The sequence below is a fragment of the Cebidichthys violaceus genome, unplaced genomic scaffold (genome assembly GCF_023349555.1).
Source record: "Cebidichthys violaceus isolate CVI_PGR_0920_01 unplaced genomic scaffold, fCebVio1.0.p SCAF_44, whole genome shotgun sequence".
Lineage (NCBI taxonomy): Eukaryota > Metazoa > Chordata > Actinopteri > Perciformes > Stichaeidae > Cebidichthys > Cebidichthys violaceus.
The window spans coordinates 752,474-780,423 of NW_027176639.1; the positions used below are offsets into that span (position 1 = coordinate 752,474).

Below are 27,950 nucleotides of genomic sequence, written 5' to 3' on the forward strand. Positions count from 1 at the left end.
GGATTATTGTTTGTTTTTATCACTGTTGTCCATCTTATTTTAATAATGCTGACAAATGACACATTTTTAAAGAAAAGGCCATTGAAAATATAAGAGCATTAGCCTAAATATATACAACTTATACACTGACCAACATAAATATGTATCGTGTACAGTCATACATGACATGATATCATGTAAAATGAACAATATAAGCCTTTATTTAGTGCTTTTAGTTTAGTTTCCCTGACCATGACGCCATTACGCTCGCGACGCACAGTCGTGAAGTTGGACGCTCACGTGTACAGGTTGCTCGGCAACACTGGACACTAAACCACAAGACTCCAGGTCACGCTAACGCCCACGGTGGACGCGTTTCACGACAACAACACAACAACACGGCACGGAAATGGCGTTCAGTGCCGAGTCGAGGAAACCTCCGCTGCACGACCAGATCACGGAGATGCAGCGAAAGATCCAACTTCTGGGTGAGTTTTGTTCATCCGAGCGTTTGACAATGAAACTCGCATCGAACCCCCATTTAATCATCGATGTAATGATTAAATGTGTCCACCAGAGTGCGACAGAACTGCGTCCTACGAGAGCTCTCAGCGCGCCATCCAGAAGAACAGAGAGGACATCCTGCAGCTGAGGCAGCAGAACAAGGAGCTCTACAGGAACCTGGCAGAAGTTAATGCTGTGAGTCCCACAAAGCACAGAACACGTCCCGCACCTCTGCTGCTTCTCCTCTGTCCTCGCTCTTCTTCCTCATCATTACTGACTTTCTCAATCGTGTTCCTTTTGGTGCCTTGCCTCCTCTAGGGGGATGAAAATGTCGTCAAAGTGGCCTTTCACGACAGAGGGCTGGAGAAGGATGCCTACCGCAACATGTCAGCCAAGGTGAGAGGGAATATCATTATTAATAGATCATTTATATCTGTTTTCATATAACTGGTGTCGCCAAAGGTTCATTTGAAATGGAGAAAGTTCTCAGTTGTGTGTCTACAGTTTCCCAGCTCACCGTCTCCGTGTCTTTTCCTCAGGCAGCTCTGTCAACACTGGAGCAGAGGGTGCTGTCCAAGGTGCAGCGGCTCAATGCCCTGAAGCACACCACCCAGACCCACCAGCGCCGCCTCGAAGAGCTGAAGATGGAATACCAGAGGAGGAAACCAGAGGGCGGCGGTGGAGCGCCGTCCGCTGACGCCCGTGCTCAGAAGAAGGAGGAAGATGCCATGGTGGTTAACCTCATGAAGGAACATAAAACTACTTCTATTTCCCCGTTTAACAGTCCGTAAACAGTGTTCACGTGTGTCTTCAGAACCTGCGGGCGCTGGAGAACAGTCTGGAGAAGACCCAGTTTAAATGCAAAGAGGCCGAGAACATCATGGTCAACTATCAGAAACTCAAAAGTCACCTGCAGGTCAGTCCAGCGTGTTAGCCTCAAAATAAGGTTTTGTACTAATCTTCACCTGCTGGACATATTACAGAGGTTATTGTTGTAATAATTAGTTTGTCGTTATGCTGAGCTGCATATTGTAGACATTGTTTTGCAACTTGTGCATAAGTACAAATGTGGTTTCTGTGCATATTCTCCATAAGCAGACACCCTTATGAGGCTGTGTTTTGTACACAGTCTGCCAATAATGTAGGTTTCATGTACGGACGGACGTTCGCTTCCACAGTCGCACAGTACTCACTTTACCTTTGTTTGCACTGAACTTCACCTCTCTCTTTTAGAAGGTCACTTTACTTTACAGACATTGCCGGTGCTTAAATGCACTTCAATCTATTTACAGTGCAGCTAAAGTGCATTTTCAGGAATTTATTTTGTAGATCACAACCTCATTTTTAGCCACTAATACATATGATGCAGTGGTTTAGGTCGCGGTGTTGCGACAGTCTTCTAATGAGCCTTTGCTTTATTCTAGAAACTCAGTTTCTCAGTTTCAGTGCCACATCTGTACTTCCCGTCCTTTCTCCACTTCAGGAGGAGAGCGTGACCTTCGGGAGCCAGCTGGACGCTCTGGAGGCAGAGATCCTGAAGCACAGAGACGAGCTTCACGACATGCAGGTCATGAACAACAAGGCACAACTCTCTAAAGACGCCGCTAAGGTGACTCCCTCTGCTCCCGTTACTCAAACTGATTGTAGAAGTTATACGAGTTTGTTCACCAGTTGTCCTTTTCACGATGATGCATTTATACAACTTATTAAAACAGATACGTTAACCTACCTCGTCACTATACGTTGTGCAAACAGCAATTTTCTGCCGAACAAAGTTGCTCTGCTTCCCGTTTTTGTCTCCCCACCAGGTTGAATTACAGCAGCAGGAAGAATTGCTCTACAAGGAGCGCAAGGAGAGAGAGCGCATTATAGCAAGCTACAGGAAGACGGTGGAGGAGCGCAAGGCCCAGGCTGAAAAAGTCGATAGAAGGGTGAGATACACATGGTGGTACATATGTATATATATATATATATATACATATATATATGTATACCTCAACAACAGTATTTTGATGTTCCCTCTTTTAATCACCTACTTTCTCACGATTAAACACGACGTCAAGAAACGTGACCACAGAAGGGCCCACAACACCCAGTCACCCTCGTTTCTATCCGATGTTTAGTAAAAAGAACAATAGTTCATTATTTATGCTTTGAGGCTCAGAGAACAACCATGCAGCCAGACGAGCTGAGCAGTGAAGCCCAGCGCAGCACCCCCAGGATGGGGGGCGAAGAGGAAAAGGCCATCTCCACTTTCGAGGAGGCCTTCCAACAAATCAAGGAGGCCACCGGCGTCACAGATGTGCAGGTATGGATGTGGAGAGAGAAGGACTGGCTCCGCCATGCTGTACACACAAACACACGCTGTACATGGACGTATGTGCGTGGTTAGTGTTAACATATTAAGGTTCTTCTTTCTGGACATGTGTGCGTAGGAGATAGTGGAGCGCTTTATCTCACAGAAGGAGACACACCAACATCTGGAGGAGCTGAAGGGAGAGAATGAGAAGGTGCTGCAGCAGCTGAAGGAGCAGAAGGAGCTCCTGAGCCAACAGTTCCAGGATATGAAATATTCTGGAGAGGCTAAACTCTCCAGGTGAGACACTGGAGGGGATACGAGGTAACTGTGGATGCAGCTGTGTAATGTTTGGTTTTCAAGCCTCTCCACTTTCTCTGTGGTTTTGTCAGTGACCAACAGATGCTGGAGGAGCGTGAGATGCAACTGCAGGCTCAACAGCAGAGGTGCGACGCAGTCAAAGAGCGCCTGGAGTGGCTCGTTAAAGCCCGCGGTACCGTCCGAGCCGGAGTGGAGCACCTCGCGGACAAACTTCAACACATCCCACTGGTGAATACGACCGCAGGCTAAACCTGTTCCTGACGTGTGTCGATTTACTCTTGCTTGCATTCCTTTCCTCTCAGAACTTCTGGTGATAATCAAGTGCATGTGTGTTCGTCATGAATCGATGTCCCTCCAGAGTGAGGACAGGGTGGCGGAAGTGTCTCCAGACTCAGATGAGTTTGTGTTGGAGCTGGTGACCCGGTGTGAGCTGAAGATGCAGCTGCTGCACGAGGAGCTTCAGGGAAAGGATTTGGCTGCTATCCTGAAGGAGATGGAGGAAGACGAGGTGAGGCGTCCCTCCGCTCGTCAGCGCTCCTCTGGCGGTTTTAAATAGAGGTTCTGTTGCCGGATGGTGGTGTTGAAAATTGTTTGTGCATTTGCGGAGATAGTGTTGTAAACGTACGCGGAAGGTTTGCGTACACAGTGTTAATAACTCTCCTCGTGAACAGAGAACACAGGGGTTTTAAATACATGTCATATTTCATGTTTTGGATATTCACCAACCATAACAGCATGTGGTTGGCAGCTGCCACAGCGGGCGGCTGTTATTGTCAACGCCCTGTGAGTCTCTGGGTGCGTTCGGCCTCACGCGTCTGCCTGCGGACCGACTTCGTCGACGCGATGGTGTCACAACGTGCGAGATGCAGTCACGGACCTTTAGAGATATGAAAAGATCAAGATGAAGGTCGAGTTTCGAAAGATGGATGTGGCAGAGGGACGCGCTGCTACCGGCTCTGCGTGGAGGGAAGCAACTCTTGCATGATGGAAGCGGTCAGCTTCAGGTTCATGGGTGTCGCTCTATCGAAAACAAAATGAACCGAAGCTGACATCCCTCCATGTATACGTTACCACCTGTACTCAGAACCGCCTCTGTGCCGATTCCCTCGACTCACAAGGGGAAAACTATGCGAGCGTCGCCGGTAATGACAGGTGTGTGTGTGTGTGTGTGTGTGTGTGTGTGTGTGTGAGACACAAAATAATTAGATCAACCACAAAGTACGTTCTGTACTCATGGACAGAGACTGTTGACACTTAAGCAGCGTTACATGTGAAGGTCACGTGACCGACGTTATATCTCTGTGACGACGACAGGAAAGGGTTTAGGGAACACGCGTTTCCTAAACCCTTTCCTCCCTTTCCTGAAGTTCATTTTTAATAGCAGTTTTGGCAGAGGGCACTCTTGTGTAAGCCTTCATTTGCACGGTGCGACAAATGAACACAGCGTGGCAGGTTGAGCGCGTGCGTGCACAGCTTATCTGAAATGGAAAGGCAGCCATTAGAGCCACCTGAAGTATTTGTTCTTGATTACTAACGCCTGGCAGCACCTTCTCTGTTTGAGAACACGCTGTAGGACATCAGACTGCAGGACATCAGACTGTAGGACATCAGACTGTAGGACATTGCTCATGACATTGACCATTTTACGCTTAAGATTCCATTTTTAGAAAGCTTAATCTTTGTATTTGACGTAACTCCGAGCTGATAATTTTAAAAATCAGCGCTGCCTTGTTTGCCCGACCGCTACTGCAAGAAACGGCTCGGCTGTCCGGCTCAAACAAACATCACTTCTACTGACCTTCTGCTCCTTAGACACAAACATCCCCAAAAGTGCTCATCGTTAACACTTATCATACAGCATAAGAGGTGAACGCCACCAGGCCATATGTAGCTGACATGTATGATAAAACATTGGTGAGTGGTTGTATTATTCGGATTATGTAGATACATCTAAAAAAATCCTCTCGCACAACTTCAAACTGGCTCTTTTAAAGGTTTCCTTTGAATAGGGAAATTTGAAATAAATGTGAAATTCTGTTTTTATTACAAGACTTATATCCTACCTATAAAAACTAAAATATGTGATCTGTTTTTGTTCACATTTCGTTCTGCCGTGTGCATGAAAAGACCTCCGTGAAGCCAGATTCCATGGAAATCAGGGATTTTTGAGAATCAATACTGAATACAGAAAAATCTACATAAAATATGAAAAACACGTTTTACTGGCGGGAGCCATTGACTGTTTTCTTTGTGTTGCTCTGAGCAGTTCTACGTGAGGATTGAAGGGAAACTGCCAGCTTACAACACGCGTGTCAAGCTACCCGAGGACCAAAGGCTGGACCTCTTCAGTGACGGTGAGTAGGGAGCCACACACACACACACACACACACACACACACACACACAGTCTAAACTGTCCCCGTCTGTGTCTCAGAGGACGACAGTGAAGAGGACGAGGCTGACATCATATCGCGGGAGGAATTGAAGCGTCAGTCTCAGCTGATCGTTGACTCTAAATCCAAGAAGAAGCCCCAGAAGAAGAAGAAGAACAAGAAGAAGAAGGGCCACTTCTGAGCCGACTGCCCCGCCTCAAGACTCAGAGGACCTGAAAGGACATATTCCAGATTTCTGTTGCTTCTCAAGCCATTTAACGTCTCACCTCTGCAATCATTATTAGGTGTTGTTACAAAGAATCATAGATTTCCAAGTACATTTTTAACTGAGAATATATTTTAAGAAAAGAGAGATGAGCACAATTTAACGGCTCGTAGATTGTTCGTTTGTTGTCATATTTTGCTGAATACATGTTTGCTCCCTCTGCCTCATGGGAAGCCAATAAAAACAATCAAATCAGTATTTTCACTTCATATGTTTGATCTTTTTTTTGTGGGCGAAACAGGAAACTTGTGTGTGTCTTGCTGATTGCCACCTATTGAAACATCGTGAATGTAACCGGTTTTATCTTGCAGACAGGATGCAGGTCAGTGAAAGCCAACACCTGTGACAAATCCAGCCTTTTATTGTATGGCTACATCACATTGACAATAGATAGATGCTTGGTGTAACACGTGAGCTGCGTATGAAACCCGCACTGCTTAGACACGCAGCGCCAGAACACCGGAGCATCTCTGCTGTGTTCAGCGTCTCAGGAATGATCGCTCCTCCTCGCTCAACATGCTTTGAGGTGGACGGAGCCAGAAGTGAGGTGGATTTACGTGTTCTGTGAGTCATCGGCAGAACAAGATGTCAGAGTGTAACCTAAATCAAGTTCTGGTGTCTTCAGTAACCAAATTAAAGCTTCTTTGACTGATTTAGATCCCAAACGTTCAGTAATAATCTCAATAATCTTCAAATCCATCAGTGTCTGTGATTTGAATTGTGTTTGCTTCTAGTGTTTTAGAATAATGTCTACTTGTGTCCTCACACCACAGGTTATTGCTTTAGTGTGGATGCTATTTATGTGAAGGGCCCAATAAAAAAAAGACATTTATTTTATGAAAAATGGGGTTCTGCTCTCAGATATGCCCCTCCCCTTTAGACCTCATAATGAAGAATGCTACATACAGATAGAGTGATTGTAGGTGTTACTCATTATAGTGTATATAATAATACACTTAACATGTTAAATGCATTCACACAAAAATCACACAAACATTTTTGATTGAATGTTCCACACACAGAAATGAACCTCCGTCATGTCACGCACGTGCTTACCTGTAGAAAGTGATTCTATTGGTGGTGTGTTTTGTTTTTTTTTGTCTTTTTTAGCTGATCGACCAACCTGTAGGAGGAGGCGGGGCTGCGCGCGCAGGCCGCTGCAGACTTTGAATGGCTTCCCGCAGCGCGAGTGAGCGCCGCGAGGCCTTCCAAGTCAACATGCATGCAGAGGGCTCGAGGGCATTTTATGAACTGTCACGTGTTTGAAGGTAACCCAACCTCAGGTAAGACACCTTTAAGCCCTGGACAGTTTGTCAGCAAACGATTTAATGTCACCAGGAAGTCGAGTTCATATTGATTACACACGCTGAAAAAAAACACGTGATTCACACAAATCATCCATATGCGTTCATCAGTGTTTGTATTAACAGGCAATGCAATTAGAACCTGCCAAAGACGGGGTAAATGTTGGCTGTGGCAGGTTTAGTGTTTCCTCATAGGAAGAAATATTGTTTTTATTAAGTTATTCCGAAATTCAAAATAGTCAGGGATTAAGGTCACATGATGTATTTCATATTTATATCGTCTGATACCACTGACTGCGTGTTTATAATGCGAAAACTGAGAAATATGCAGTGACCCATTTCAGTGTCAGGTGAGTAAAGAACTGGAGACCTTGTGTGTCACTCTGAGGTGAAGGTGTTAGGACAGTGTGTGTGTGTGTGTGTGTGTGTGTGTGTGTGTGTGTGTGTGTGTGTGTGTGTGTGTGTGTGTGTGTGTGTGCTTTATTCTAATGAAGAGTCTAGTGAACTGGAATGATGGGAAGTGAAATGAAACCAAAATGGGACATAATTATATATCACAAGTGGTACAGCCGACCGGGAAGGAGGCCAACACGCACACACACACACACACACACACACACACACACACACACACCATGCGCGCAGAGCATCCTCCGCCCACGAGCACAAAGAACAATCAGCGCTCAGTGATAAATACCACAGTCTGCTCCATCCAAGTTTCACACTGTCTCTGCATGGATGTTGTTTCTGGACATCTCTGAACATGGTCTTCATCAGGAGTCAGGAGACGCAGGCGTGTGGTTAAGTAAGGATAATGTGTTGTTTTTATTGTATTCAGTGTCTTTATAATGATATTTGTATTGAGGATGCCGGAGAAGAAGCACTGCTCTCAATAGCTACGCTTGTTTGTGAATTGTTTATGTAACTGAATGTGGATTGTATCTCTTTTATGGTCATATTGAGCATTGACACGATAGTTATATTATGTATTGCATCGCAGTCTTCATATTTCCGTTGATTGCTCTCATGATGTGGTCATTCTGAAGCCAAATGAGACTGTATTAATGATCATACAAATACAGTTAATGTGCTGTACACTATGTAGATCATGTTCATTGTCGTCTCACAAAATAATGTTCTAAAAGTGTGCGCTTTATTTAAAAACACAGATAGTTTCCAGCTAAAAGCTGTATAGACGGTTCCTCAATTTAGAGAAAAATTACTTTTTATGAATCCGTTTAGAGGTTTTAAATGCTCTTTTTTTGTTATGAAGGGATTAAAAGCATTAAGTGTGCTGTACTCCCAATGAATTGAGTTCAACTTAAACCCTACTTCGGTCCCAGATTTGTAAATCTAATCATCATTTCTTATGCTCAGTTTCAACCACAACTAACGCAGTTTATTAGCACTGATCTTTTAGATTTTAAACACATAAAATGGGACTGTGACGCTCTATGTCTGATGCTTCCTCGCTCTCCTCCCTAGCACAGACGAGGCAGCAGGTGTGGGAGAGATCTGACGAGTCGTGTGTGCGTGTGTGTGTGTGGGCCCGTGAGCGTGACACAGAGCTGGAGATGAGGACTGTTATTCCTGTTCACGGAGGAGGCGGAGGTGGCGGTGGTGGTGGTGGTGGAGGCGGAGGGGAGTCCCGCGGCCTCCGCAGCCGGGTGGGCAGGATGAAGAAGCTGCTGTGGCTCAGGCCGAGTCACCGCGTGGACGTCCACACGGACACGGAGCCCGGCGTGTGGCTGACCGGCTTCCAGCTGTTGGACACCGATGGACAGTACCAGGTGAACAAAACCACACCACAGGCTTCTGGGATTGTCAATAGAGGGATTTGTTCCTTAGCTGCAGTTTACTGTGACAGCAGCTCCTCACACCTCACTTCATTTAACGCTGTTACCTGTTTTAAATGACATTCATTGACTCCTTCTTAGACTAACTGTTTTGTCATTAACTGGATTCAGGCTCCTCTGCTGCGACAGGCCAATTGTTGCTTGCCTGTCACCTCATCACCCATTCATGTGTCTAATGAGACCTAATTGAGATATCTCCTGGCACTTTCGCCGCTCTTTTGTTCAGCCCTTTTGTAGAGAGGCTGGGTGGTACGGGCAAACACGGAGCAATGGTGGTAGATTTTCAGTTCAGAGAGACTCATTAGAGAAACAAAAAAAAAGCTCATTATTTTTGAGCTGAAAGAGCAGCGGACGGATTTAAAGACGTCCCGTCCGCTCAGCTTGCCGGTGGAACCGCGATGTGTTGTGCGGATGTACTGAAATGCCACGTTTTCAGGACTGAAAGCTCTTAATTTGTACAATTTCCTCGTCTCGCACTTCCTGGATGTCGCAGTGTTGAAGCTGGTGTTTAGAACAGGCCTGTCTGATGTGGTATGTTGTCACCACGCCCCTGACACCATGGGCAGGAACATGAGCGCTTGGCTGTTGACTAAAAACCGTCCCGACTGGATTCTTTACGGGTAGTGGCACCACTAGCATGTTGGCCTGAAAACATTTCCTTCTGCGGCTTCCTGTAAAATGATCGCCGGAGTTTTTATAATGACCCTCTTGATGCAGACGCGTTCCTGTAAGGAAACAGTTCAAGACATTATATTTAAAATGATAAAGTTCGTCATTAGTTGGACATAAAGCCACACTTTGTTTCAGTGTTTTGGTTCCACTTTACAAAAATGTGTACACATAATTTACTATCACACATGGATGTCAGAGCAGCACAAGAAGGATGTAAGACCTCATAAGGCTTCATGTGTTTTATATGTAGTCAAGCATAACATCTCATAAAAGATTTGAAGGTCTCACGAACATCATCTGTTGGTTGTTGTTAGTGCGGTTGGTGACAGCGATGTTTATTGTGTGCTTGCAAAAGAAGTGAGTGTCTTCATCTCCAGCAGGCCGACTGTTGGTCTGTCAGAGGACGCAAATCAGACCATTTGTTGAGCCCAGAGCTTTTATCCCTTTGCCTGAGTGGGAATACTGGTTCTGTTAGAACCCACAGACACCTCAGAGTTGAATACCTTGTTCTAGTTTAGTCTGACTCACGTCATGCACGCTCTGGGTATTGGCCTGCCGCATATTTCACGTGGCATTCTGCTCCCCTCGTGAAATCAATCTATTTTTGCAAAGGGCGCCGTCGCCGTGCTCGGTTTAAAGACGATTGTGATTTGATTTATAGAAAAACAAACGAGCCATGTATGAATGACTCGTGCGGTTTATTGTATCGAGGACGATTGATTAAATTATTTCTTTTTGTTATTTTCAGAAAAGCCCGGGGTACCACTCGAATTACAATACGCTGAAAGATTAGCGTTTTCTTTTGCCCAATAATGCGAAAAAAAATGTGCCTACCCCAGCTTTAATGACAACATATCAATCCTCAGTATCAGTGAACTACAGACGCTAATAACCCTCCTTCTGAAGTATCATAATCACACTTTATTATCATTTCTTAAAACTTGTTTTACTGAAAGACATAATCCGTTATGAAGATTTACAACGCCTTTTTATCACTTACATAACACCAGCTAGATTACATCAGTTTAATGATATTATTACACATGTTTGTATTAAATATGAACAACTAGTCTAAAGCTGCGTGTGGGATTGCGAAGCGATCTTTTTGTTTTTATGTGACATTAATAAATAAGTGAATGTCACACAGACAATTCCCAGAAATCATCGGTGGGCAGTAACTCTTGAGATGATGTGGATATGTGCACTTTCTGGGATAATGTTGCTCCTGCCCTTTTATCATTTATTATTAATATTAGTTTTTAGATAATCTGTCCCGTGTTCTTTGTCTCGTTATAAATCCTTTTAATGTAAGGTATGTCTTGTTTTATAACTAGTCTTTTGAAAAACGTCCTTTTTAAATAAAAAACATTTATTTGACTTATTTCAATATTTTATATACATTTCTTTATACATGTTTTGCCTCACTTATTTATTTCAGGGTTTATTGTAAAAGCTAATTCATTTATTTAATAGGAAATAAAGTGGCGTTCCATATCATTCCCCTTATCCTCATTGGTCGGTAGAGTTAGCCCCGCCCTCTGGAGCAGGGCTCCTCCCTCCTCCTCCTCCTCCTCCTCCTCCTCCTCCTCCTCACTCTCAGGACAGGTCCACGCGCTGTCACTCCGTCGATGTGACGCTCCGACGCCTGGACGCGGTTCAGCTCCAGCGCTTCATGCTCCGTTTCATAAATTCTGCAAAATGAGATCTATAAGTCAGACGGAAGAGAAGAGCCGCAGGACGGCGCTAATTCCTTAATTCCCACCTGGGCTGCGGATTTATCACCTGCAGCAAAAACCGAAGGAGTTTAATAAAGACGCACAAAGAGACTTTTGGGATTTCCTCTCTCGGGGAGCAACACGAACATGGGAAAATGGCACTTATCGATGGTATGAAATGCATCCATAAACGAGTTTGAATAGGTTTTCTTATTTGTTTCATCTACATGCGTTGCGGATATAATGCGTCTCTCTGTACAGCGCGCTGAGTTTCTGTCATGTGATGTAAGTTGTTCTTCAGCATGCTCTGCTTATGCTGTTAACATAAATAACACGGTGAGAATATTTTACCTGAATGGACACACTGACTGTCAACACACCCTGATATTTCTCAGTCTGGCCTCTTGGGTATAAATCCTGTAATTGAATAAACGGATAACTTAGATCAACTTAGTTGTGTCACTCTGTTAGTGCTGCACCGTAATTTGATATTGTTTATTATCACTCCAAACATGATAAAATGATCAGCTGGAGGTGTTTTGATTCCTCTGCTGTGTAAAAGTAAAATGTATCCATGTCAGCATAAGATTGTTTTAGTAACACATTCTTACTTTAAAACAATATGACGTCAGGAGATGCACTTTATCAGGTAAACGCTCTACAGCTAATGCTGCGACAGTCATTGTGAAATGATTGTTTTCATATATGAAAACAATCACTGTGTAATAAGTGTGACTCATATATGAGTCACACGTAACAATGAGACGGAGGGACAGTGGTGTCGTGACGCTGTCCCTGTGTTTGTGCAGTGAGTGTGTCGTTGCCCAGTGATCGGTCCAGTCCACCAGGAGTCTGTCTGCGTCACACGCGGGATCTTCAAGAATGAAGTTAATCGACGTGTCGCGTATTTGAGTTGTTATTCGGCCGGATCTCGATGACCTTTTGCTTTCTGTCCTGCAGGATCCGGTGCAGGAGTGGGGGGAGGAGGAGGAGGACGGGGCCGTGTTTGGCGTCACGCTGCGCAGGGAGCCCGTCCTGCCGAGCTCGGACACGCCGGAGCTCCCGACGGCCTTCAGCTTCGTCCAGTACCACACGGTGAAGGTGCGCAGGCTAAAGGCCGGCACCCTGGAGCGCCTGGTCACCCACCTGCTGGACCCCGAGCACCAGGAGCCCGACTTCGTCCGCGTCTTCCTCTGCACCTACAGGGCCTTCACCTCCACCAGCACCCTCATCGAGCTGCTGTTTCAGAGGTGAGGAAGTGGACCGGTAACCAGGTTCTACAAGATGCCAGGTGCACTAATCATTTTTCAGAGAAGGCAGCTGTTGAGCACCCTCTTCATGTCGCCTCGGCTCCTGTAGGCAAAGCTCAGGTGGCAGGTTTCTGTGACGGCTGTTATCGTCGTGAACGAAACAAAGCAATTGGGAGCTTTGTTGCGTTCCAGCGTGGTCATGACTACACCCTCCACACCCAGCGGAGGCACGTCTTCATCCAGCCGAAGCTCAGTAACCTGAAACGCTGAGATTTAACAGTCAGAGCTGGTCTTTGGTCTGTCTCAGGTCCTTACAGCTCACCTTTGCTGAATGCACTGAACACGACCGCCTGTGCGAAACTGTGGCCATTAGTGCTGCTCAGCTGATCTATTATTCGTCAAACAGTCGCCCTCATGTCTGCGGTGCTGGTGGCAACAGATTTCACGCGAGGGCAGGACAACCTGTGAACACTTTTCCCTCTTTTGCCTTAAAGGATTTAACGTTCTGTGTTCAAAATCAGAATGCACTGCATACTACCTACGAAATAAACGATTTAACACTGAAGTATGCTCGAGTGACGGGTCGGTCTTGAGGCCAGCGGCGCCGTCATATCTCTGAAAACGTTGCAAGAAATAACAGGAATTATTATCTACTGGAAATCGGTTACTTTCCCGCTTTAAACCACATTGGAACTCTTGTAAAGTGACGTATTACAGCTTGTATTGTTGACTTCAGAGGCTTTGGAGACCTCATCTAGGACTCCTCCTTCCTGGTGAGAGATCCTAGTCTCCGGTCAGTCATGTAGTGTGAAAACCACAACGACTTTTAAGACTCCCAACAGCAAGACAGCCAGGTGTGTAGTGTGACGAGTGCAGCCATCGGATGACTTTAAAAGTCGTGCGGCGTGAGCTTGATTTACGGCCACAGTGTCTCCGCAGGGATGCAGAGTGTTGCAGGACATTTCCACAGGATGGACCGCCGGTTGGAGAGGACCAACCCCGGGACATTTGTTGTTTTACAGGATGTCTTCTGTCACCGCTAGGTCGACATGTTGTCCCTTCCTGTCATGATCATCACTGAAATGTAGCGCTCAGCTGATTGTGTTTTACCTTAATTCCACAGAGACGACTCGGTCGCCAACCTGGACAACACCGTCTGCCAGCGCAGGTGAGTGTGGTCACTCCACGATGTAACCAAGAATTACTTCTGATGATTGGATGTGATGGAGAAAGATCACATTGTTGATGAACCTGAACATGAGCAGGACTGACTCACTGTAATTAACGTTAATGTCCCCGATCATTCCATCAGCACCTTGTACCCGGTGATCCGGCTGTGGCTAGAGGAACACGGTGAGGACTTCCATGAGCCGCCTCAGTATCAGGCCCTCCGGCTGTTGTGCGTCCACCTGCGGCGTCGCCTCTGTTTCAGACGCTTGGCTCAGACTGCAGAGAGCCTCCTCAAGAGGCTCCAGCAACAAGGTACGGGGGAAGAGCGGACGTGATGGTGATGGATCGTGGGTAATATAAAATCCAGGTTCGTTGTCGTTTATGAGTTGGTTTGTTTGACAGATTGCAGCCGGTCTTCGTCACAGAACGGCGACGACGAATCGCTGCAGCAGGAGCGCAGAGACCCGGAGGACAGCGGAGAGACGGCCGCCAATCGGGAAGACAAATACAACTTCATGGACTTCGCTGTGAGAGAAGTGGCGGAGCAGCTGACCCGGTTGGACGCTGTAGGTTTCCAATAACGAATACCTCGAAGCTCATTGTTGTGTCCGCGTGGGTCACTCACTCACGTCGCGTCTCCTTGTAGGAGCTGTTCGTCAGAGTGGAGCCCTTCCACTGTTTGGGCTGCGTCTGGTCGCAACGCGACAAGAAGGAAAACAGAAACCTGGCGCCCACCGTCCGTGCCACCATCTCCCAGTTCAACGCCGTCACCAACCGCGTCATCACCTCGCTTCTCTGCCGGTCCCCTTCCACCTCCTCTCCCAACTCGTCGCCCGGCTCCTCCTCTACCTCCCTGTACCCCTCCACCACTCCCAGCTCGCCTCGCTGCTCTCACAGCAGCCCCGGGCACAGGGCTCGCATCATCGAGGGCTGGATCGCTACTGCTCAGGTCAGGGGTCCAAAACAAGTTTGGAATTTAGTTGATCGTCGAATGCGTAAATGAACACGACGTCACTGTATTTTCTTGTATTTTCTCCCTGCAGGAGTGCAGCCAGCTGAAGAACTTCTCCTCTTTGAGGGCCATCCTTTCAGCCCTGCAGTCCAACTCTTTGTATCGCCTGAAGAAGACCTGGGCTGCCGTAAGCAGGTCAGCAAACTATTGCAAGACGCTATAACTTATAAAACAGAAATACAACAATTCCATAATGGGGTTTTCTCTAAATCATTTATCTTTTTTTTGAGCATGCGGCCTTGTTCAAGGGGAACAGTGACGCTAAAAGCAGACCGTCTTAACAGATATGTGTTTGGTTTCAGGGAAAGTATGAACACCTTTGACCACCTGAGTGAGACGTTCCCCGATGAGAACTGTGTGCTAACCAGCAGAGAGATCCTGTTGGAGGTAACTGCATGTGTGTGTTTGAAGTAAACGCGTACGTGAGATGACGGGTACTGCTGGTTCTGACCGATTTTTAAAGAGGAAATGATCTGCGTACTTATTATAAGTGTCCCAGCGTTGGTCAGAGGCATGGGTGGAGGGGTGTCTTCATTCAGTCCAGCACTAAGCAAGAAGTAAAATAATTGTTAGTTAATGCCTTAGTGTATAACGTGTTAAACAAACGTGAACATGAAAATCCAATTACTTCCTATTGTCTACAAATGTCCCGTTAACGGTCTAATCTCACATCGCCTTCAATCACAGAACTGAATGAAGGTTCAGTCTCCAGTCCACCTGCCACTCTGTGTCCTCTGTCCTCCGCTGTGAAATCTAATGGATAAGAATGTGTATTTAGCGCTGTTATCTGCAGCCAAGTTTCTGTAGAGTAATGAAACGCTCATTGTTGACATCCAGCACAATAAAACTACAAATAAAAAGCGGTTTGTTTGGCGATGACTAGAAGTCACTGCAGAGACACCCAGCAACGCCCTGCTAGCAGGCGCTCCACCCCGACGAGAACAATTGTATAAGATATGTGCCTTTTGTTGTCATCTCCTGCTAATTATAGTTATTGTGTTTCATCGAAGTTGACGTGGCGTGTTGTCTGTTTTCCGCAGGACGGGTCTCATCCGGATGGCGGTGCCACCCCGGGCTCAGTCACCAGACCGGTAAGGAAACCGTCCTCGTCGCCTTTTTGGAAATAACCTTGAGTTGTTTTTCAATGTCTCGGCAATACCGCTTAAAAATGAAAGGCAGAGGTCTCCTTTTTTTTTTTTTTTTTTTTTTTTATGTCTGGATCATCAATTCTACTTCCCTAAAAGTCACATGTTTTCAAGCTGATATCATTTTCTAAAATAGTCAACAGATTTCCAGTTCCCTCTTCTTCGGAACATTCTTTCTTCTGTTAATGTAAATATAACTGGCTGTTAGTTTCCCCCCCCTTCTTACGCAGGTTAAGGTGTGTGCGCAGTGTTTCTCACAGTTTGGTAGTTTACTTAGTGCGGGTGGGACTGTCTGCAAAATGTTTTATACCCCCCTATTCACTCTGTTTATATATGTGAATAGCAATGGTGTCATGTGTACATTTCTACGTCAGTGACAGTAGATGCTTTTACTTTCATTGACGTGACGCATAGCGAGCTCAGGTTTCCTACTCTCTCTCTTACGTCATGCTAGTTTTCTATTGTTTTAAGAGTACTAACCTTTTTTTTTAAATTGTGCAGCCGTTATGGTTAACCAACATGCGTCTTGATTTTTGTGACCTCAGAGCTTCAGCAGCGGTGTTGTGCCGTACCTGGGCACCTACCTGACTGTCCTCACCATGCTGGATACGGCCCTGACCGACACTGTCGAGGTGAGGACGCATCTCGCCTCCAAACCCTCCCGTCGTTTCTCTGATGCCACGTTTTGTAACGCTGTTCCTTTCTTACACAGGGCGGACTCGTCAACTTTGAGAAGCGCAGACGGGTAGGTGTCGCCTCCTAGTGGTGTTTTGCATGAACGACGACAATCGTTCTCAATATTTTTGTGTTCTGTGGTTTAACGTGTGCTTCGGTTTTATTTCTCTCTCTTGTAGGAGTTTGAGATTCTCTCTCAGATTCGGCAGCTTCAGGCTTCTTGCTCCCGCTACAGCCTCCCAGTGAATCCTCACATCGCCGCCTGGCTGCAGGCGCACACACTGCTCTCAGACCAGGAGAGGTGAGACCACAGAAATAAGGGTTGGAATAAAACACGTTCAAATCAACGTGACGGGATGGTCAGAGCGTTCGCAGACTCACTGTGGGTTTAACGGTAACGACCAAGTGGGCAGTGGAGCGGCACGAAGCATGGAGGACTTTTTCAGTTTTCATCTCTCATTTCCTAAAATGTGCCTTTCTCTGTCTACTGAAGCTATGAGCTGTCTCGTGATCTGGAGCCTCCAGTTGATCCCTGTCCCAGCTCTCCCTACTCGTGGAGCAGTCGTCTGCTGACTAAGAAACTGGCCTCGTAAGTCTGGATAAAAAAAAAAAAACTCTCGTAAACGTATAGACTCAGCCTGTAAGACACGTCCACAGCTGACTGCTGTGATGTAAATCCTCAGCCCCTTGTATTGTCAGACCCAGAAGACTTTGAGTTTGTAACGTTAATGATAAGATAAATACACACATTCAGTCATGAGACACATGAGCTAGATTTACTTTTGAATTCAAACAGAGTAGTTTATGAGTCCTTTAAATGGTTTCCAACATCTTTATCTTGCAAAATGTTATCCAGGAATAAGGTACACATCTAAAGTGTGTGTGTGTGTGTGTGTGTGTGTGTGTGTGTGTGTGTGTGTGTGTGTGTGTGTGTGTGTGTGTGTGTGTGTGTGTGTGTGTGTGTGTGTGTGTGTGTGTGTGTGTGTGTGTTCGTTCAGGTTGCGAACAGGCAGCTACAACTCCCTGAGGAAGACCCACGCTGACCAGATCAGCGTGTCGTCTTCTGGCTCCAGCAGTTCAGAGTTGGAGGACCTGTCTGTGCCCCAGCCCTCCCCCCTCAGACTCAAACTCAAGGTGCTCTATCGTTGCAGTGTGTGGAGGTCACCGGGGTCTTTAAAACAACCAACACTTCACAAGGACTTTCTACTTCAGTTGGTTTAAAAACCTGGGAGATTGTTTTAAAACTGGAACGTAACACAGTGGAGTCTTACGGTGATCATTTTGGGGGGAAAACATTAAAACTACGGTCATTTCACTTTACTCCCATGATGCTTAGCTGTGCGGTCACTGGTCTGTTTCCAGTGATCTGAGATTGGTGCTGCGAGGACGTTTAAAATTAAAGCTTATGGCAAACTAACCCTATACAGTACTGTATTAAAAGTGATCAATTTGACCCCGACAGATGGTTCCCACTGTATTCATATTTTCTCCTCTCCTCTCCCTCAGTCTCTCTCAGGCTCGCTCCATGATGTTGCAGAGGATTTCTCCTCCAGCTCCTCGTCCTCCTCCTCCTCTCCCAGTCTTTCCAACTCCTGCTGCAGCTCCTCCCATCCAGACCTCAGCTCTTCCTCTCTGGTGCTGAGCCCAGAGTCGTCTTCGTCCAGCTGCTCCTCTCAGGCCGCGCTGCCCGTCTACAACAAACAGGTCGCCGACTTGTGCATCATCAGGGTCAGCGTGGAGTCGGTCAGCAACGGGAACGTCTACAAGAGCATTCTGGTGAGGACAGCGTCGAGCTTCTGAGGTCAGCTGGTTGAGATAGGAAAGTAGAAGAAAACATCAAAATGAAAAGACAGAAGAAGAGGAAGCAGTATTTCAAAATAACACCAAAGATTTGTGCACAATCAGAAAATCTAAAAGTACTTCTTTTTTTTTTCTGTGGCATTTGCAGATATAGCTGCTATGCTGTATTTATTAATTTAGACTGCAACTAACAGTTATTTTCTATTTTAAATGTTAATAAAAAAATGTTGAGGCTTAAAATAATGACGATAATTTTCAATGCAGTCTAAAATGTTTCACAATTCTTACAAATTTCTACTTAGTAAATTAATAATTATCAGAGATTGTGAATTGAATCACTATTAAAAGCAGGAATACCCACAAACCTTTATATCCTTTATCTCCTATCTGTCTGGCTTTAAAGTGCAGGTGGTTGTCCCATCTATTGATACTCTGAATAACGTTCTTGGTTGTATTTTATTTTGACGTCCGGCTCCGTCTCCAGCTGACCAGTCAGGACCACACGCGTCAGGTGATCGAGAGGGCTCTTGAGAAACACAACATGGAGGACGTCTGCTGCCATAACTTCAACCTCTGCCAGATGCTCAACAACGGAAAAGGTGAATATTTCCTCCCCAGGCGTTTTCCTCTCGCGGTCTAATGTTTGCATTTCTAAAAAAATAACCCTTGGTATCATTCTGAGAAAACTCTGTAATCACTGAAACAGAAGCAGCTGATGTAGGCTGATGGGAAAAACAAATTGCACCGCTTCATTCCTCTTTCTGCCTCAGATCTTCAGATCCCCGACAAAGCCAACGTGTTTTATGCCATGTGCACCTCCGCCAACTACGACTTTGTGCTGCGGCGGCGCTGGTGGAGCCACGGGAGACGTCTGGGCTCCTCCTCCTCCTCCTCCTCCTCCTCCAGCCCTGGAGCTCAACCCAAGAGCCGCTACTCCAAGTGACGAGCGTCTGTCCTGGCTGAATGTTAGGAGTTCATCTAGAAGACGAAGGAGCTGCTCATCTGCAAACAACGCTCCTATACGTCCGTTTCGCGTCTGCTCTACCGCCGTGAGATCGTCTCAGCAGATGTCAGCCGCTCTGAAATGGAGACTCGATGCTGACGAGTAATCCTGAGGAGTTCTCATCGAGGGAGCGACACTGAAATGTGGCATAGCCATGAATCACTCTGGGATGTTTGTGCGAGAAGAGCGGAGCGCTCGAGTACACGGAAGTGAGACGGCGAGAAGAAACCGAGAAAGAAGAAAGGATTCTCATCTTAAAACGCCGACATCTCTGGTGTGTGTTCACTGAGGCTGCAGAATCAGGCTGCAGGACTCGTGCAGCAGATGTGGGACTTTTGCTGCAGCCTGAGTGACTAACTCTGAACCACGCAAAGCACAGTGACTGAGCACAGATCACGCCTGTTAGTTGATGAGTCGACATTTCAATGAAGGGCAACGAGACGCCCTTAAATCAAACGGTGCTTGAAACACTGTTTCCATTCGTCTGTAATAAGTATTCAGTTGTCTTCTACTTGAGGATTTAAATGTTTTATTGTAACTTAAGGCAATTTTATCAACTTAAATTATTAAATGCATTTCAGTATTCAGCTTTTAGAAGCATGAGGGGCATGAGGAAAAATCTTTTATATATAATGTTTGTTTTGTTTCTCTCTCCGGTCTTCAATGCTAACATTTTAAGTGTACATAAATTGCTTTTTATGTGTCATGGACTCAACAAGTTTGCATTATTTTGAATGAAGTCTGCTGTAAAGGAGACTCTGGCCTGTGGCATGCACGTCCACGGGTTTGAATAGGAGTTGTGTAGCTGACGTAGAAGTCTCCGGAGTGTTTTCCCTCACTGATGGTGACGGGTGAGATTCGGGTGAGGCTGCTGCAGTCTGTAATCCTGAAGCAATTTAAACAGACTTTCTACAAGGAGTGGTATGAAGCTCACGCCCTCTGTGAGGCTGTGAAGGATCTGAAGAGCGGTTCATGTAGGTGAACGTGTAATATACAATCCTCTCGGTGACGGAGTGACGGAGTGACGGAGTGATGTCTGCTGTGTCTTCCTGTCTGTCCGCTGTTTTATTCTAGGCGTTCATCTTTATTCTCTCCGGTGTGTTTGAAATGTACGTGAAGTTGTCGACGTCACTGCATGTTGTAACTGAAGCCTAAATGTCTTTGTTCTAATATTTTATTTCAACAGATTCTTTATTTTTAAAGTTAGCACTTAATGCATATTATTAGTATTAATGGACACTAATAAAGCCAATTTACTATTTATCATAGTGGGTTTTTCTTCAAGAGAATGGGTCTCTGTTCACGGAGACATTCTGTTTTTAGTTTGTCCGTCGGTCCCGTTCTCGTAAACGTGATTCCTCGAGGACACCTGGAGGATGTTTCTAAATATTTAGCCAAGAACATCTACTAGGAATGATGGACTGATTAGATTTTGGTGATCAAAGGTCTCTGGGACCTCACAAACCCCCTTTTGGCCATCACGACATTTTAATTTATTTACATTTTATTCATATATCCTTGTATCGCAAATCAAAAGTTCGTCTCGAGGCTTCACAACTGCTCAACAGACCTCTATCCTTTAGACTCTAGACTCGGATGAGGAACAACTCTTCTCACTCTCTCTCTGGTTAATGGTTAACCAGGATGGCTGCGATGTTGTCCCTCCTCCTACTTCCAGCCTGATCACCTAGCTGGCCTTCCTTAAGAGCTCGTTGAGACTGCTGACCTCCAGGCCTTGATGCCAGCACGCCACCGCGAAGAACAGCGCTCCTACAGGCCAATGTAAGATCTGCAGGAGTGTGCTGCACATCTCGGTCTCCTCAGGAAGAACAGTCGGCTCAGTCCCTTCAGTGTTGTGAGTCCAGACCAGTTGTTCATTGATTTGGACACCAAGGTTCTTCACTTCCTGTCCCTGAATGACAACCAGGACAGAGGACGTCGTTGCATCATGTGATGTTTTTTAATATGTACATATATAGACCTCTTTATGTACATAATGTCTATAATCATCCATTTAATATTTATATCTTTGCACTATTTGTATTGTTTATAAATTACAGAACACTTGACCTAAGGTGTTCTTATTTTATTGTTGATCATTGGTACTTTTTTATAAATATGAACGTATTTGGCCCATAAACCTTATTGTGATTATATTGCTTATGATTTAGGAATTTCTGGAGTCCAGAAAAAAAAGCAAAGGCTGATATTTGGGCTGTTGGTTCACTGTTAATATTATAATTTATAAAATATGATATGCAAGATTTAAATGAGGTTTATGTAGGTCGGCCAGTGATTGACTATCAGTGAAACGACAGCTTCATTCTGGATGAACACTGATTATAGTTGACCACTAGGTGGAGCCAAACACCATTACTTTAAATATTCTGCCTCGCTTTGCTCACCGCACAGTTTTACCATTCAAAGACAAACAAACTAGTTTATCCTCCAGTCAAACAGCCAGTCTGTTCAGGGTGACCTACATTTTGGGCGAGGTAAACCCTCCGTGGGGGAACCAACGTTGTCTCAGCAGACTGAGACGAGACCAAAGACCTGCAGAGCGAGTGAGGAGGGGAGACCCGGGTCAGCGGGGTCGCTCTCCTGCCGTGTGTGTGTGTGTGTGTGTGTGTGTGTGTGTGTGTGTGTTCTCTGTTCATCCTTTTATCCTTTTTAACCTTGTTTTTGATTCTCTCTCTTCTATCTGCCGTAACTAAACTACAGCCTATCTAGCCCGTGTTGGCCTATATGTGCAGAACATTCATTCGTTTAAATGCATCAAATGGAAAACGGACCCATTGTTCATGTGTGTGATTGCTTTTATTAGTTTGGACACCTGTGCAGTGACACTTAACTCACACGCTCCCTTCACCCTTTCCTGCTCACTTGTATTACATCAAGGCGTCCGTTTGGTTTTTAGAAGAGCAGAGTCTCTTCCTCCTCACTCGTGGTTTCTTGTTGTCCTCCTCTGCCCCGGGGCCTCGTAGCTAATTGAGTCTCAATGACTTCCCGTTTGCAGATCGGGCCACTTTGCTGTCATGAGGTTACAGACTGTTGAATCAATCGATCGGCTGACCGACCATTCAGTCAACTGGTATCATGTGAGAGCCGAGTATAAATTAGTCTGAGTTCAGCTCGGGTAGACTCGCAGAAGATTCACTTAGGAGGGAGGGGGGGGGGGGGCTGCTGAAATGAGTTTTACATGGTGTGTGTTCCTTTTAATGGTAGAAATTAGACCTGCAGCAAAAAACGAATCATTGGTTTGATTCGGTAGTTGCTCAGATGATGTGATGCAAATAATAGTTTGTTTGATTTCAAAATTTAACAGATGTTCCATATAAACAGAAATGATGAATGTGATGTTTGTTTCTAGGATTTTTAAATAAATTAAACTTATTCTGAACATATATATATATATATATATATATATATATAAGATAATCATGCTTAAAATCTATTTGCTTGGAGATATTACGTCTTTGTCGAAGGATAAATTGTACCAAATATTAAGTGAGGAAGATTCCATGGCAGCATGAACTGAGCACGTTGCTGTGTTTCCACATATTGTTGAAATGCTGGAAAGACCAGAGTTTACATGGTGCACTCGTCATAGAAAACATGTTGTGCAATAAGTTGATTAATGAGTTATGATGGTTAATACCAAACAGAACAACACTTAGAACATTAGTTGTTGGAAAGTCAATTAAACAATCACGAAGAGACACAAATCGACTACAAGGAGACACGAAATAAATGCAAAAATACATTAAATCTGTCAGTATGGAGGGATAAACCTGCAACATGAGCGGCACGTCTCCTGAAAATAATAACTAACGACTAATCACAGATTAGTGCACGTGTGCGTGTTTTCTTGCTCATGAGACAGAGGTCACTGCGAGCATGTCAGCATACAGTAAAATGTAAGCATGTGAGCGAATGTTTGTTCAGTGTGTGTGTGTGTGTGTGTGTGTGTGTGTGTGTGTGTGTGTGTGTGTGTGACAGTAGACAGATGGGAGAAAATGGCTGAGACTAATCTAAAGGGGTTAATCCACTTAATAACCACCACGAAGGATTGCAGGTTACCTAACTCACCACGGCTTCAACATGTTGTTTGTCTGTCAGGCTGCTGCTGCTGCTGCTGGAGCTCCAATAAGGTTGGCTTACATGGGAAAATGCAGACTGGGCATGAATCCTGATGAAACAGCACAGCACCAGCTGTGTGTACCGCATCTGAAGCATCGACGATAGATACGTATGTGGGTTAAAGGACAGGTACGTCTGTCTTACACTCACAAGCCCACATGTCTGTAATCACATGTCGTCTCCCTGAGGAGATTCACATCCTAACTTCCTATTATCTTGAAGGACTGTGGATCTTTTACTTTACAGTTACCTAGCAAGTGATCTCTGCTTACAGGCAGCATGAACAGGAGGAGAGATTAGTGAGCAAAAGCATACGGGCGTGTGAGGGTTGTAGTAAGATAAGTCTATTTTTAAGACACGCATGCTAAATTTATGTGTTGTTTATTTGCTCACAGCTCAAATAAATACTAGTTTTAAATGATGTTACATGTTAGAACTCTGGGAGGTCAGAGGTCAACGTCACATTCAGGGTGTTGCAGGTCTTATTAATTCAAACTGAAATACAGAAAACCCTTTAACTGCAAACGTGATGGCTTGAAAACAAACTGTCATTAATTTAGCCGAAAGCCACGTAGTTCTCCGACACGCTTGTGAAAACCGCGGTAACGTGAGAGCTGCAGAGTGCGAAACCCGCGGCGACGCCAGCTTCGTCGCTGCTGAAGCAGGCGAGGCAAAGGTCCTGAAAGACACCGCAGCATTGGCCACGCGTGAGCGGCTCACATTACCGCAGTGTTGGAGAGGAAGGGGTGAGCAGAGGAGTGTTTAGTTGATTGCAATCCGCAACCTCACCGCTAGATGGCACTAAATGCGACACACTGCGCCTTTTAAATATGCGCACACAGCCTGCAGCTGCAAGGACATTTTTGTTTATACATTTCAGAGGCTCATTGCTGATCAGTAAACCGTCGATAAATTATGTTAACAATGACAAGGTGTAAATTACAAACATATAAACCCTTATTGCCTTCCTCTAAAGCATTACCAGTTTCCTTTTAAGGCAGGTAGTTTAACTCCTCGCCACGTTTAATTATCTTTATTGATCTCCAGTGATGCTTCAGTTCAAATATTTATGGAACAACGTGGCAGCTTGGAGTTGAAACGGTGCACTTGAGTTAATGCGTTCCTATTAGTGTTCCTCCGATGTCAGTAAAATGTTTGCACACATACACACTCACAAATATGAATCATTCAAGTGGAATTAGGGGAGAAACATTCATAAGACCAGAGTCAGTGAACAGCTTCGAGGGACTGAATCAGTGTTCCTGGGTTATCAGACAGCGGCTGTTCTTTGGTGTAATCTGAGATGTTTGTTGTAACACTCAGCTTAATGGGAAATAGATAAAAAACACTCAGTGTACACAAATGAGATGACTGAGCTTAGTTAGTTAGCAGCCAGTTAGCTTAGCTTATAAAGTTTGTAAATGGGGTAATAGCAAAGACACATTGTGGTTTTTGGGGGGTTTTGCGCTGGACTATTTCTTGGCTGGGTGCAGTGACTGTCTGGAGTCTTGTTGTCACGTTGAGGAAACTAGCAACAGAGCGAGTCTTTGTGCTAAGCTAAGCTAAGCTAAGCTAAGCTAAGCGGCTGCTGGCTGGAGTTGAAGTGGAAGCCTATCAATCTTCTCATCTAACTTTCAGCAAGAAAGCAAATAATCTTATTTCCCAAAATGTCCAAAACTACTTCTACTACTTCTTTTGGATCGTGTTAAATGTGCTGACCTCGATATAATAAATATGCTTTTGTCAGTATTTAGACATATTTCAACAAACAAAAAGTGCCTTTGCCTTAACGTTGAGCTAACTTCTGTACTCTTTTCACTGTGACTCAGGTGGGAAAGTACAAAATGAAGGTCAAAAAAATAAAACGACTACTCATACAGAATGAGGTCACTTATTAAAAACTGATCATTACAAAAAAAATCCTTGTTTTTGTTCATTTTAATTTGTTAAAATGTAACTTTTTCATTAGTGTAATTAGACAAATCTTCACTTTCTTTACCCTCCATTCGGACAAACACACCGCATGGCAACAGGCTACTTCCTGTAGCACACAAGATATGGGAATGAGACCCAGGGGTGGTTCAGCATTGCGTAACATGGAGCTGATTCATCTCTCCCTCTCTCACACACACACACACACACACACACACACACACACACACACACACACACACACACACACACACACACACACAGCAGCTATTCCTACTGGCCTACTTTCATTTCCAAAGTGCACAACTTCCTTGTGGCCTATTTTTAACCGCTTTACGTTTTGATGTAAATCCGCCAGTATAATGTGTGTGTGTGTGTGTTTGTGTGTGTGTGTGTGTGTGTGTCAAAATAAAATATATGTTTAGATTATCAAATTGTCATTTGGCCAAGTGTTACGTAACTCCTGGAACACTAAAACTAATGTACTGCGAAACACCTTTTAAGCGTAAAACAACTCAAAATGTAACAGAACTTGCAGCTTTTGAAATCACAAAGACACGGCAGTTAATCCACAACAACACACATTTATTCTAATTACAACAATAATCACCACCGGAAATGAAGGATGACACTTCAAAAAAAAGCATCTACGGTCTTTTACAGCTGTAATAAACCTCACAGAGAGTCTCGATTAGCACCACGTCCAGTCACGCTGCAAAGCGTGTAATGATTGATTAACTGCGTTCCAGAGTTCTTTGTTCTTTAACTGGAGAACTTCCCAGTGACTATTATTCATATAGGGATGAATTTAACACTATTAACATTACTTAGAATGTCTTATCTAACAAACGCTCACAACAGGTCTCTGATCCTCCTCAAATTCAGACTTTAATTTGACTTTCACTGCATGTTGGTGCTAATATGCTTTTTTTTCTGCAGAGAGCGACGGCGTTGGACGTCTGCTCGGCTGCTGTACATCCTGTGTGTGTGTGTGTGTGTGTGTGTGTGTGTGTGTGTGTGTGTGGACGACCTGCTAAAATGACTCAAACCTGAAATGTAAAAGTGTGACCACACACTGATACAACACACACACACACACACACACACACACACACACACACACACACACACAGTCTAGCACACTCTCCAGCTTCATCCCTTCTTACCCCATCCCTGCCTCTCCCTGTGCTGCTGACCTACATACTGCAGCATCACAGTTACATAACCCAGCCAGGGCTGTTGATCACCGCAGGCAGCGCAGGGCCAACACCCCCCTCTCTCTCTCACACACACACACACACACGCACGCACACACGCACGCACGCACACACACACACACACACTCCTTGTTATGACTTCCCAGCTTTCATTGACTTCCTCACACAGTACGAAGTTAAAAACCCAGGATCAGACACCTGAGAGGCCGGTGGGTTCTAATGACGTGTGTGAGACAAATGTCTAAATGAGGTCAAAACTAAAAAAGGACAATTGTCAGCTTACGTCTCGAGTCACTGCCGTATGAGAGACATGTATTAAAGTGGATGTTTACCAAGCTACAAAATTCCCAGACCCAAATTCCAGTAAAAAAAAAAAACTTTATGAGAATAAGCTTCAGTCATTAGAACCCATGCAAATAATAATAATACTGATCTACAATCACATGAAACTGTCATGAAGATTTCCAATAGATTATCCGATCAGCTTTGAGGCAATAATCAGTCTGTGTGTGTAATTTATTCTTAAATAAATGTCAGTGTGATGCAAATGTAACCTGTGTGTGTGTGTGTGTGTGTGTGTGTGTGTGTGTGTGTGTGTGTGTGTGTGTGTGTGTGTGTGTTACCCTCAGGCAGCAACAAGAGAGAGCTTCTTTATGAGTTTGTTCAAGTTTAGATGGTAGAGGCATGTGACGTAACCCTCCCTCCCTCAGCCCTTCCCTCTGAATAACCTCTCTCTCTCCCTCTCTCCCTCCCTCTCTCTCTCTCTCTCTCCCTCCCTCTCTCTCTCTCTCTCTCTCTCTCTCTCTTCCCCCCCTCCCTCCATCCTCTCCCATCCTTCCTCCCTGACCTACTTTTACTCTCCTGGCCCGTTTTCACAGGCACCGCACAATACAAAGCAGCTTTTTCAGCTCAAAGATGGGATGGAAAAAAAGGGGAACGAGTGAAAGAGAGAGAGAGAGAGAGAGAGAGAGAGAGAGAGAGAGAGAGAGAGAGAGAGAGAACAAGAGACACTGAGAGGATGGAGGAGGGAGGGAAGGGGAAGGTGTGTAGGAGAGAGAATGAGGAAAGGAAAGCGCACTACGAAGCACTGCGGTTTTCTCAGGAATGTCACCTTGTTGTAGCCGGCTGGTGGGCGGCGTTCCAGGTCAGAAGTTAGAACGCACGTTAGAGTCGACAGAGATCAGCAGGTCTGCCTGTGGTCAGCAGCTTTCCACACATCGTCTCATTGTCCTTCTTCTGTCCGTCTGAAGCCGAGACGCAGGAACAAGCCAACGTGCCAAAAAAAAGGAGCAGTGTGGAATG

The 27,950-nt window shown here is 45.0% G+C and overlaps 2 protein-coding genes across 4 annotated transcripts; both read left to right on the forward strand.

The window, feature by feature from the left end:
• Window positions 1-299: 299 nt before the first annotated feature.
• On the forward strand, window positions 300-5,934 carry odad3 (outer dynein arm docking complex subunit 3). Of its 2 annotated transcripts, none has more exons than XM_068728956.1 (13): window positions 300-467; window positions 557-678; window positions 802-879; window positions 1,023-1,214; window positions 1,298-1,399; window positions 1,967-2,092; window positions 2,292-2,414; window positions 2,642-2,791; window positions 2,919-3,079; window positions 3,172-3,328; window positions 3,459-3,608; window positions 5,367-5,454; window positions 5,534-5,934. In XM_068728956.1, the coding sequence occupies exons 1-13, from the start codon at window positions 389-391 to the stop codon at window positions 5,671-5,673; spliced, it is 1,668 nt and encodes a 555-aa protein (XP_068585057.1). In that variant the 5' UTR covers window positions 300-388; the 3' UTR covers window positions 5,674-5,934. The 2 variants fall into 2 exon arrangements, with proteins under 2 accessions (XP_068585057.1, XP_068585058.1); XM_068728957.1 differs by having other exon boundaries at window positions 2,648-2,791.
• Window positions 5,935-8,706: 2,772 nt separating this feature from the next.
• On the forward strand, window positions 8,707-20,622 carry rgl3a (ral guanine nucleotide dissociation stimulator-like 3a). 2 transcript variants are annotated; one of them, XM_068728993.1, is made up of 17 exons: window positions 8,707-8,851; window positions 12,265-12,554; window positions 13,678-13,722; window positions 13,867-14,036; window positions 14,127-14,290; window positions 14,371-14,673; window positions 14,768-14,871; window positions 15,039-15,123; window positions 15,777-15,827; window positions 16,427-16,513; window positions 16,594-16,626; window positions 16,736-16,857; window positions 17,050-17,145; window positions 17,555-17,690; window positions 18,063-18,332; window positions 18,841-18,955; window positions 19,127-20,622. In XM_068728993.1, exons 1-17 carry the CDS (start codon window positions 8,738-8,740, stop codon window positions 19,297-19,299), a joined length of 2,358 nt encoding a protein of 785 aa, XP_068585094.1. In that variant the 5' UTR covers window positions 8,707-8,737; the 3' UTR covers window positions 19,300-20,622. The 2 variants fall into 2 exon arrangements, with proteins under 2 accessions (XP_068585094.1, XP_068585095.1); XM_068728994.1 differs by lacking the exon at window positions 8,707-8,851 and adding an exon at window positions 11,206-11,475.
• The last annotated feature ends 7,328 nt before the right edge of the window (window positions 20,623-27,950 follow it).

Coding starts and splice junctions, on each gene's coding strand:
- odad3 (XM_068728956.1), top strand. CDS start 389: ATGGCGTTCAGTGCCGAGTCGAGGAAACCTCCGCTGCACGACCAGATC. Junction 2,093..2,291: donor TCTCTAAAGACGCCGCTAAG/GTGACTCCCTCT, acceptor TCTCCCCACCAG/GTTGAATTACAGCAGCAGGA. Junction 3,329..3,458: donor AACTTCAACACATCCCACTG/GTGAATACGACC, acceptor ATGTCCCTCCAG/AGTGAGGACAGGGTGGCGGA.
- rgl3a (XM_068728993.1), top strand. CDS start 8,738: ATGAAGAAGCTGCTGTGGCTCAGGCCGAGTCACCGCGTGGACGTCCAC. Junction 14,291..14,370: donor AGCTGACCCGGTTGGACGCT/GTAGGTTTCCAA, acceptor GTCTCCTTGTAG/GAGCTGTTCGTCAGAGTGGA. Junction 16,514..16,593: donor CCCTGACCGACACTGTCGAG/GTGAGGACGCAT, acceptor TTTCTTACACAG/GGCGGACTCGTCAACTTTGA.